The following is a 12310-nucleotide window of genomic DNA, read 5'->3' on the forward strand; positions in this document are numbered from 1 at the left end:
GGACTGCAATTAATCAAAGAACTTAAATTAGCTGCTGTGCACATGCAGCTCGTGTGTAAGTGGTGTCAGCTATTTCCCCAAGCCTTTTGAAGTTTGTTGCTTCATTGCTTTCTCCACTTTTTAACGGGTTTCATTTTATTACAAGTATATCTCCTCAGGATCTTACTTTAGTTTAGATTCTAATCCAGTCAGTAGTTTTTTTAATTTGTACAGTTTATAGTGGTGATATGTAGTTTCTTACCCCTCAGCTCAGTTTGAACTTTTGAAGTGTCTGTCAGGATTTTTCTTACTAATTTTACACTTGCTTCGCTTACAGTCGTTGAGTGCAGGACTGTTGACCACGTTGCAGCACTCTGAAAACACAGATGGGGGCGCCTTAGGCCTTTCACTGTGACTGAGCAAACTGTAGCTTCGAAATGAACAGTAATGGGGGATGTCAGTTGACATTACTGCCTCATTGAAAATGTGCAGAAGGCTGAAAAGATGGATAGTTGGAGGGATATAGAACAAACAAGAAAGAAAAGGACGATTTACGGCATCCGAGACGAAAAGCATCCATATTCGTACCTGGGTATGCTAGCATACTCATTTGTTTTAATGTTAACAAAAAACAAAAATGTCAAACTGTGCTTTTCAACTACTCACGGGTGGAAAAATGCTCACACTAGCCATTCAGATATACAGTCAACTTTAAGCTAACACACACATATAGAATGTAAAAAACCTGTACAGCCAGGGTTTTGTTTTTTAGCCTGCATGTTGTAAAATAGTGCTGAAATTTATGTTCTAACAGCTGCAGAAAGTCTCTCTCATTATTTATTAAATGATAGTTCCTGCTGGAAAACAGCTCCTAAACTGACTTTATAACGTTTCTTCCCCCTGGACAACAGGCATGATGAACCGCAGGGCCTCTGCCTGGGTAAGGGACCTTCTTTTGGAAGGTAATATCGTGTGATGTATGGGTACAATGTCCATTTAGAGCCATTCTTATTAAGACCCCACTTAACGTTGTTACACTGAAGAAAAAATTAAAAAGAAAGAAACAATAGAGCTCGTGATTTAACGCACCGGAGAAAATACAGCTAGTCTTTTCTGTTTTCACAGAGTTCGAGGTGGAAGATTAGAGGGCTGGACCCTCTAATCCGACCACAGATAATGAGGGGGTGGCAAGCTTTTGGTTTTGGGCTCATTTGTAAATCAAATGGAAGATGCTACAGGAACACCGTGTCTGACGAAGTTATTATCCTCCTCTCCTCGTGAAGCCTGCAGTATTTTCATATTTTCCCCAATGGGTCGCTCATAATCCTCTCAGCTTCATAAATAGCACATTATTGAATGTACACCATCAGTTCATTACCTTGAACTGGTCGAGTAATGGAAACCTGCCTAATGTCGGGGGCCTGCTCGGATAATTAACTGAGAAAAAGAACTGTGGAGCTTCAGTGTTCATCCGAGGTAATGTTCTCACTCTCCAAACTGCATTTCAAAGAGAACATCACCACTGCCTCTTAAAAATTTCACCTTTTAGTCCGGCAGAGTGAGAGGGACTATTGAGCAGCAGTGCTCATTTTCTTTTTTCTTTTATTTTGCAGTCACTATCTCCTGTGTCTTTTCGTGATGTGAGAAATCTTTTAATGTGCTAATAAAAAGTCGTGATTGTTCCGGGCTACAAGGAGATACTGTTCAACTCAGTGATTATTTCTTAGTGCGCTAATCACCGAGAAAGCCCTAGGCCCCACTAATCAGAATGTAGATATAATAAAATGTCTCCACAGACATGATGTGGCCCTGAAGTGGCTCGTTTTCCCCCTCCTTTTTCTACCAAAACAAGCCTTGCATTAATCAATAGATTATTTGGGGCTTTTTCCTTCAAAGTGGCTGCTGTTGTACTCATTTTATTAAACTTATTCATTCATCCTGTGAATGAGCGTCAGCTTTTAGGGGGTATACTGTTCTGAGTTAAAAGGCTCAGAATAGACAGTCGGTAATGAGATGGTTTGGTTTGGTTGTTTTTTTAGTATGATTTTTTTATTTGTCATTTTCAAAACTTCCAGTACTATTATTGGCGAAGATACCATCTGAACTTGATCGCTCACGTTTCCCCATAATTAATATCTGTGTTAATAAACAGTTATGGTTTCTACTGCCGAGCTTAAATCCTACACTAATAGGTAGAAGCCACAAGGGGATCACAGATCATATCTAATTAGCTGTACCTAACACATAAGTGAAATGTTTTTATATTTATTCAGCTCTTTTAACTGCTTTTTTGCCTTCAGGTTGTGATGAGGGAAAATGTCCTTAGGGTACCATATACACAGGAACACTTAAACGAACGGTGCTACAGAGCACACCATGCTGCTCCTGTCGGGCATCATTGTGTTTCCAGAAAAGGCTCTTTGCAGCTTTTCCAGGAAAACTAGTGGGGGGAGAGTTTACATAAATGTTCCCCATAAACGTTCACTAGCGATTAGTAACCTGAGAGCTGAATGCTTAGTCATCCATTGTAAATGTCCTGCCGTTCCTTTTAATAAACCTGCCTGTTTAAGGCAATTATTTCATCGACTTTTGCTGAATGACTCGTTTTTAAAAACATCAGCCTACTCTATTTCATGTTGGGCCCTAACTGCCTGTTAACTGATGTTTGTACTAAATCCTCTTAACACTAACTTTCATCTTTTCAGGATGTTTTGAGCCCATTTTTGCCAGAAGAATGACAGACATTGACATCAATTTATAGAACATATGCCTTTCCTTCAGTCCTATCCTTCATTTGTCTCTGAGGAGTATTTGAAATGCTAGGCTGCAAACTTTGCCTTCAAAAGCTATGTCTGCCTCTATTTGAATGACGGGAATAGATTTGGTCAATTATTCATTAAGTAAGCATGAAGCTTTCTAATGTTCACTTGCTGCTTTCTTCAGCATGAGTTTTTTCTTTCTTTCTTTTTTTGGAAATACCCTGCAGCTCTGAGTTATCTGTTAGAGTAGAGGGATAATGAGACAGTTTCATTATTTTTATTTTTTTAAATTCATTACAGCTTTGTTGTTTTGATGTGTTGTATGTTGGCATTTCATCTCTGTAGATAACTGCCGCAACCCTCAAGTAAACTATCCCTCACACTCTGGCCTGGCCCCGGTGATTGAATTAGCCTCTGCTACACTATCTCCCATGCTGGCAGTCACGGTGAATTTCACCATGTGAGACAACATGATAAAAGACAGGATTTGATTTGCATTCATGAAGCACTTAGGAAGTTCAAAGAAAAGTTGCCGAGCTCAACAGAGCGCACAGAGTCCTCCCTGACAGTGTCTGTTTCAGGTATCACAATTTCACCTTCAATGGAAACACTGATAATATTGCATGAGGTCATTTCCCATCAATGGGCTCCCTGTCATAGAATGCTCTGGGGTTATTTTGGTGGACACGTTTTGATATGCCTTTCCCTCCTGTGGTCAGAGATTGTAAAAACACCAGCGAGAGTGTGGGATGGCTCACGTGTCCTGGTGACACAGCCTAGAGCCTAGAGCTGGTGCCACATAAAGGAATACAACAAGCAACCAATATGAGCTTTGTGCTCCAGCTGCAGGCTGTGATTCAGAATTGTCTGGAGGCTCGCTGCCAGTTACCAGAGTTATTGCCTGAAAAGAACAGTTTACTGTAGAGTGGATTTGGCTAAAATTGCTATGATGGATTGTGGTTTTGAATTGATAAGAATCTTTCAGCGGGAGCTTTGATGAATTTTCAAACTGAATACAGATTCTGGCAAGAGCATGAGCATAGAAGCAATGCATGGCATTGAATTACATACCCAGCGTAACATCACACCCCCAAGGCATATAAATATTGATCTGCGTGCATTTCAAGGTAAAAGGCTGACATGACATGGGAGACAAGCTCAACAGAGCTTGCTCTCTAGCCCATTATTTTCTTATCTTTCCGACAACTCAAAGCTTCATACAGTGTTTACTCTTCTGACTCTCCACTTACAGAGAGGTGAGGGGAGTTGTGAGAATTAGCAGTAGACCCCTACAGATTAGGTTTAGAGCGATGTGGGTGCGTGGCACACCAGCAGAGTGGGGAGGGAAAGGAAGAGCAATCAGGGTGACAGTCTTAATTTGAACTCTGGTGTGCATAACGCCATAACGCTAGAGGCAAAGACGCTACTCAGCACAGCCCGTCGTAAAGCAGTCATGTTTACACAGTTTAACAGCCCAGATCCTCGGATTTGCATTCATATTGGTGCATTTTCAGTTTATTTTGTCTCTCTGCGCCATGAGTGCGAGCAGCTCAGAAATGTAATGCCTGATAAGAAGAGTAATCTAAAGTTCAGAGAAGACTTGTGAACGGACTGAACACATGGGAGTGCTGCATGGATAATTCCTCATAACTTGTGCGCCAGTGTTCTCGAGCAAGGCACCTCTAACTGCCGTGTTTGAAGACCGCTGTTTATTTAGCGTCTAGGGAAATGGTGGATCTGCTTTCTATCGACTTTCTCTGGACAGGAAGCACGAGTGATTATCCTTCAGTCGAGAGAGCGGATTTATGTGGCACACCGCTCGGACGGCTGCGCGTGCTCACGCTGTGCCGCCGTGCAGAGGTTTGAGGCAGAGACCCTCCTGACCATCACACAGGGTGGGGTGCACCGAGGAGCTCCGTCCCCGTGCGCCGCCACGCCCCCGCGCTTGGCGCTGTCCGGTGCTCTAGTGCTGAACGCTGGGTGCGAACACAACAAACTGCCTGCAGCGCTGTGGGCTGCCTGCACGCTGCCGTGTTACATGGAGCCGAAAGGCGGATCTCCCAGGATGAAACAGCTTAAAGTTCAGAGGGCTCTCCTGGAAGGACCGCACCGTGGATGGCTATGAAGGAAATGTTTCTCAAGTGTGTTTCCTTTCTTTTTTAAGGATTTCCTACCAACCCCTCTGAGACACTCGGGGGTACATAACTTGCCACCAACATGATTTGGGGTGTTTTGTTATGCTGCCTTCTGACGCCAGCTGCTGGATATGAAGCACAGGAGCGACTGCCTTTCTTCCACGGGCATGTTTTTGAGAACTCACCGCCGTGTTCTAAAGTAAACGGACTGATTATTCCGGTGAGGCGCATCACCGCGCAAAAATGGTGCCCGGTCTCCGGAACGCACTTCAAACTGTATGGAAACGGCAGTGAAGCTTTCCGAGCCTTCGCTCACCACAAGCGGGGAAGTGTATTGCTCAGAACTTCCAGGGTTTTAGACAGAGAGACTCGCTCAGAATACCTGCTGAGCTTAGGTCTGTGCTGCCAGACCTGCGCACCTGGGTCTATCGTCTTCGATGTTGCGTCGGTAAAAGTGGACGTTTTGGATACCAACGATCACAAACCGACTTTTCGCAGTGCAGACAACATTCACATAAGTTTACATGACACCACTGCCCTCCGTAGTGTAGTTTACAGGCTGGAGGCTGTCGACGCAGACAGCGGAAAAAACGCAGAGTTGACGTATATCTCTGTCCCCCAAAATGGCAGTTTCTATGTTGTCCCGAAAACAGGCGAAGTTTTACTGGTCGACTCAATCCTGGGGCTCCCTTCTAAAGTCAAATTCTGCGTTTATGCCAGAGACCACGGATGGCCCCCTCTGACCAGTAAGGCTGTGTTGGTTACTGTCGCTCCACAGCGGTGGGCGACGCGTCCTGCTGAATTAGCGGGGACAGCGAGGGCAGGGCGTTCGCCGAGGGCATTACTTGACCCTGGCTCCGTGGTTTCTCTTAACGTGTCCGAAGACGCCAGCATCGGCTCGGTCATAACGAGCTTGAGTCCCACCAGATTTCAATCAGCCAGCTACGAGTTGATTTACCCGGAGTCAGAGAGCTCTCCGGTCAGCGTGGGCCGCGACAGCGGAGATATCACAATAACCAGGAGGCTGGATAGGGAGGCAGAGCCGTTCGTGGAGCTCACTGTAAAGATTCAAGATAAAAGAGGTGCGTTGATTATTCTTCTGTTAATCGGCGCTAAACTTAGGCCATGTTTCTCTCCCACCCCCCTTTCTGTTGACTGTAATTATTTCCATTGTGGTGATAATGCCCTATTTAAACGGAATGCTTGCACATTATAAGCACATGGTAAAACTGTGCCGCCATCTGGACCCGCTCACCCCTCATCAGAGGAGCCCCCTGAATAGGCCTGACATCTGGAGTGCATTCATTCAGGGCGGTAGGTGTAGCTGCAGCCTATAGGCTTATTCCACAGGTGTGCCACATGGCATCTATACATCCAGAATCCCCATTAGTGACACACTCAGTGGAGACATTGTTAGATGGCTCTTCCAGTTATTTTGATATGGATACGATATTTAAATAATGGTGAGCGATATGGGGCACACTTGTGGCAACGAGAAGAAGAGTATTTTTTAGGTTAAAGATTTATTTTACTTAATTTTTTTTAAACTGACTGAATCACATCCTTGATTGACATAGTTTGTGACTGTGAAGATGTTTTCCGAGCTAATCCTTGCAGAGTGGCAAATCACAGCGACCCTCACTCTCTCATCTACTCACATTACCCCTCTAATCCTCCTCTCATTCACTCTCTAGTCCCAGGGATTTGAAGAAGCTCTGCTACAGTCAGGAAACCTTTCAAATATCGGAGGGAAGGTGAAAGTCGTGTGTGCATCAGATATTCGAGTTCTGTTTTGCTGCTCCAAAAGTTTACCGTCGAGCTTAAAAACAAGTAAAAAAAATAAAATAAAATAAGGGGATCAAATTGATTTGCTTTGTAATTGAGCTGCACAGTGAGCAGGAAACAGTTTGCACTGTTTTCATTTGAATTGCCTGCTGCTGCTTCATTGCACAGCATGTTCTGGATGGTAATTGCATGGCTGATTGGGACACATTCTTGTAAAGGGTGTCTGCAGTTTTTTTTATTCCCCCCCCCCCCCCCAGAACAAGCAAAAACAGTCAGAAATCTGATGCGTAACAGAATTCAGCCGCTCCAGTCTGACAGATATTCAGATCTTCCTCCATTTTACCTCTCTCACCTGCAAAACTCTCCTCTCCTGATCAAAGGCATGGCATGTCCTTTATCCTGTGACTACAGCTTGCCAGACAGAATCCTGACGGCAGTCTGGGAGGACAGGCCTTTCTTCTGCTCGTCTCACTCCCAATCCTTGCATACACACATCTCTGATAGAATGAGTCCATTTTTTATTTTTAGAGGTTTCACCTAATATCCCGTGTGGTTTTGCATTAGGATCTGCTTTGGTACTGCAGCAAATTAGTGCTGTGTCTCAAAGTTAAAGGAGAGTGCTCTTGGAGACATTAGAGAAAGAAGGAGTGAGATGTTTTCTAAATTGTGTTTCTCTCTTTGTATATGTTTGTGTGCAATTATGAGGCTGGATAGTCACATGAAGACTGACCTCAGGCACAAAAACAACATTTTTAATGAGGCCCCATGCGTTGTGTCATCTTGAGTTATTTTACTTATTGAACTCTCCGTGGCACTGAGCCATCCGTGGCGCTGATGGTCACCTGCTGAATGTCAAATAGAAAGCTGTCAGACAGCAGTCTAATAAACAGATCAAACAGCATTCCAGGAAGGAACATTTAACGCTCACCTTAAAAAGAAAGAAAGAAAATGTCTGTGATGTGGAAAAATAATCAACAGCATTCTCAGATGGCCCCGCCCCTCCCTGAGCCTGGTTCTGCCGGAGGTTTCTTCCTGTTAAAAGGGAGTTTTTTCCTTCCCACTGTCGCCAAAGTGCTGCTCATAGAGGGTCATATGATTGTTGGGTTTTTCCTCTGTATCTATTATTGTGCGATCTACTGTACAATATAAAGCGCCTTGAGGCGACTGTTGTGATTTGGCGCTATATAAATAAATTTGAATTGAATTGAATTGAAAAACAAGGCCATGGAGATAAATCCTAGAGCTTGAAAATGCATTTTAACAAACTGTACAAAGATAAAGTTCTGCATTACTTTTATAATGATGCAGGTTGCTCGTTGCAGCTGCAACAATGTGGGATTCCACTCTCTTGTTGTAAGTTTGTGCATGGCCTCAGTTCCTGTATATGGCTGTAACAGTACTCGTGAAAAAAATCAAGCCTCTGTTCATTTTGAGCAACACTACTGATGTTTCCGTCTTGTATTTTTAACCACTACTTCTATTCCCATTGCTACCATAAGCCATTGCTCGCAGATTAAATGTGTGATTTATTTATTGTTTTTACAGCTTAATGCACGCTTCGGTGGATGATTCCAAGAACACACAGGTTAAAGTCCATGTGGGACAATAAGTACTCTCTGTAATTAGCGGGGGAATGCAGATTTTCTAAATGTGTAGTGAATGTGTCCATTAACTAGTTAATGTGGCCATGAAATACTAATCACACTGGTGTAAGGCTTTCTTATGTTAATGGATTTGCTGTGGGTACTGCCTTATGATTAGAGTCATCAGAAGAGCTGTTATTAGTGCTGTTGAAAAAGGAGATAAAAAGTCTAGTTTGACACTCTGGTTGCATCAATGCCACAGCCTTTTTGTTGTAAAATGTGTAAAATGCTGCTGTTTTACTTTGGCAGTGCTGGGATTTTGTTTTAGTCTGGATGGGCAGACAGACTACTGGAAATAATGACACCTATTGCTTCCTTACTGGGTCTTATCAGTCATAAAAAATAAACCAGAACATTAAAGCTAGGCTCAGATACCTTTTGTGATTTCATCCTTCTTGTGCAGGTATTCCTTTCTCAATGTCACGGCTTTCCTTTGCCAGTGGAGGATTTTTCGGTCATGATCTAATACGTCACTGCATTTTCTTTGGAACAACAGCCTGTCTGTGTTCTTACACCAGCCTGACCACCTTATACTCGTGTATTACCTTCAGTAACAGTTCCACCTTCCCAGATGTCAAAGCAAAGAAATCTCCAGCATTTTTGTAATTGTTCTTCCTTCATAGCATTTTCAAAGAGCAAGCAAAAACTCAGTGTACTCTGTGTATGACCAGTACACAGATCGCATGATAGTCTATGTGTTGTAAGGCATACTTGCAGTGATTCATTTGTTTGTTTGTTTTTTTAACCAGGACTATAGCGCTCCTCTGGATGGAGATCCTTTTCATTTTATGAAATGATAATGAAAATGCATCTCGGATAAATTATTCTGGCACACTGCAGATTAGGGGAACAGTGTTTCTTGATTACTCTCAGCAGGGGTCCATCCTCACGTACATATTTACCCAGAAGAGCATCCGCTTACCAAAAACTCAGCCTTTGCTCCATGCATGAGTCTACGACATGAAATGTTTGAACACTAAGCATTCTGCTTGAGTTTTTGCAGTGATGGGAAAATGTTTTACTTGGATTAAAGTTGAATATTGTTTTAATTTGAGATTATCATGTAAAAAATTTTTACTTCAGGATATAATTCGGAACTGCTGTTTGTCATCCAGGAATATGATGACAGGGTTTTTGTCAGTAGCCCACTAATAGCCCACTTGGGGAACTTGTAGGGAACTTGTAGTGCAGATTACAATTAATCAGAGATACTTGTGATCTCCACTCAGGGAAACCCAGGGAAGTGCTAAGGCTTAACTTATATACCTAGTTGTTTATCTGTTCATTTATATGCACGAGTTACTGTAAGGTAAATCATTCACTGCTCTTTCCTTCTCGCACCAGCAGCAAATCTACATAGCTTTGTTGTTCTGGCTTTGCCACACAGTGCCGCACATTGTGCCACGTTAACAAAGTACCAACATCTTTTCGGGTGGAAACCCATTGATCATAACTGGAATGCTGTTGAGTCTCATGAACTCGATTGAAATTACCCTACTGATATGTAGTGCTGTGATCCCATCTCATATAATTAGTCATCGCTGTGATTGGTATTTTCTGCAACAAAAGTTAATGTAATCATCCAACATACTGTCGTGTCTGACTGCTTCCATTTTTAACAAGTTGGGACTTGTTTATTACTCTTGCTGATTTCTGAAGAAATGTCCTCGTATTACGTACCACCATCGTAGCGCCGTGGTTCATTACACCACTTACTTTTTTAATTACACCCGCAAAGTTAGGAATTACTTTCTGTTTTGTAAAAGTAAACAATCAGAAAAGATTTTTTTGCATAATCTCTTCTCATTTAATTATACTTTGCTCCAAACTTTATTTAACTGTGCAAGCAAAGCATTTTGTGCATCTCATCATCAGCATTATGTATGGCGAGTGTATGCACATAGATCAAATTAGGATCAAATTTGAGCCTTACCGAAGGCACGCAGTCAGGATTTCAGGACAAGCTTTGACACTAGTCCTTCAGCTGTGTTGCATCACATTTAGCACACAGTAGCATCGCTGTGTTTATTTAAGAAGTTTGTTCTTTCTCGGGGGCCAATCAAAGCATCCTTGCTTTCTCCTTGACTAGATCCCCTGCTAATGTTGGAGAAATATTTACCTTCTAAACTATATTCAGTAGAGCAGAAATCCCCAGAGAAAACAATGATATTTTTCTGACATAGCTTCTATGTATCAAACCAGCGGTATAAGAAAAAAAGTAAAAGCAATGGAAGTAGGCCATGACTCATGACTCACAGAAAATGGTTATGTGGTGTTGTTTTGTGAAGAGGGAGTGAGGGACCTCTACAGCTTCACTTGTAAAGGATTTTTGCTGCCCCACAGAGGATGTCACTTTAGATTTGCGGTGGAGAATTTTTCCTTTTGGTTGTCCCATTCGAAGAATCCCTTTCTTTGCACCTGAGTGGGAATCTGTTAATGGTATTTGACGGGTTAGGAGGAGTATCGAGCAAGTGGTGCATTCCTTTGTGAGTTGGAATGGGGAATATTGAAGTGGTTTCTCCCGCTCCTTTGGGTATCTGTGGGAAGGGTGGCATTCAGTTTGTGGTAATCACCTCTTCTCAGCCCATTTTGTAAGAGAACTGTCTCCTGCACTCTTTCTTTTTCTCTCCTCCACCCTCGTCTTTCTTCCTGTCTCAGTCTCATAGTCAGCATCTTGCCTCATGCTGTCTTTAATCCAATTTCCCCTTTTCCTACTTGCCCCCGCCCCCCAGCTATATTTGCATATTCCCCTTGTGATGTGAAATGAATTGAGAAGAGATCTCATTTTTGTTTGTAATTTGTGACTGAGGGGCTGTTTGTGTAAGTAGAAAACAATTTCACAAAAAGCTGTCTGCATTTATTAAATTTCGTTAAAAATATTGCCTCTAGTGATCGTGAGCATGTACATATGGTTGCATGCGCGTATAGATGGGGATTATTTTTCATCTACACATGTGATTCTGTAAATTTGTTTGTGTACCAGTCTGCTTCATGTTAAATCTTGCAATTGGCTTTTTGGTATCCAGATTCCCCATGGCAAAGATTCTCAGATTCATTGCGTCTGACAAATGCTGTGGAGCCATAACATGCCTGCAGCATTATATTTCTGCTCTGTGGTCTCTCAGATATCAAACGTATGTGTCTAAGCAACATCCTCGCCATCCTCTCTTCTCTACAGTCCTCTCATGTATCTGACACGAGAAAGGAAGAGGGTGTAGGTGCCGCTTTTTAAAAAAGATGGGATTAAGTAGTAAGAACAAGAGCAGAGAGAAGAAGGAAAGGAGCTCTAGTGCACATCTTGAAGAGATATTTAATGTGGATACAAGACATTACTTTCAGGGACACAGAAAGGTCAGGACAAACTTAAATGCTAAGGGCATGGTTACACCGCGTGGCTTTAAGATCACGAAAGTTAAGTGAGGCAAAGGTGTCAAAACCGAACATGAAATAAAAAAGAAACAGAGAAGCACGGAGGCAGAAAAAGATGGAAGAAGTGTGTAAATACATGCCAATGTGTGAGATTGTTGCTTTCCGCACCCTTTTAAGCTTCACTGAAAATAAGTAGAGGGCAGCCAGATGAGAGACAGGGAGTTGTATACTGCTGATGAGAGGTCAGCTTGGTGAAAAATAATTGTCAGATGGTTAGAGGGGAGAAGTGAGAAACTGTTGGGGTGGCAGTAGGGGAATGAGGTGTGCACGTACTCTAGTCTGTAGTGCTGAATGGATGGCTACAGGGCACAGGGGGGTGGGGAAAAAATATAGCGCTGTGTAGCTGCGAAAAGGGCAACGTGTGCTCGTATTTGTCTGAAGATTGTTGGGGGCAAATGGAAGGAAGATGAGGAGGAAAGTATGATCTGCCCTTTGGAGTGGCACGAAGAGAGAAAGCAAAGATGTTCGGTTGAACTTTTTCTCTCTCAGAACAAAGTTCTACACCTTAAGCTGGGTTATCTGCAGATACTGATCCTACTGCTGATCCTATAGCAGTGCTATCTTTAACAGAAAATTATAT

The 12310-nt window shown here is 42.7% G+C and overlaps 1 protein-coding gene across 1 annotated transcript in view; it reads left to right on the forward strand.

Annotated features, from left to right (window-relative positions):
* Positions 1-3418: 3418 nt before the first annotated feature.
* LOC113027094 (neural-cadherin-like) overlaps positions 3419-12310 on the forward strand; it is a 105342-nt gene continuing 96450 nt past the window's right edge. Inside the window, exon 1 of the mRNA XM_026176573.1 lies at positions 3419-5955. Coding sequence (XP_026032358.1) covers positions 4956-5955 — 1000 coding nt within the window. The 5' untranslated portion in view covers positions 3419-4955. The remainder of the gene's footprint in view (positions 5956-12310) is intronic.

The sequence above is a fragment of the Astatotilapia calliptera genome, chromosome 7, assembly GCF_900246225.1.
Source record: "Astatotilapia calliptera chromosome 7, fAstCal1.2, whole genome shotgun sequence".
Classification (NCBI taxonomy): domain Eukaryota; kingdom Metazoa; phylum Chordata; class Actinopteri; order Cichliformes; family Cichlidae; genus Astatotilapia; species Astatotilapia calliptera.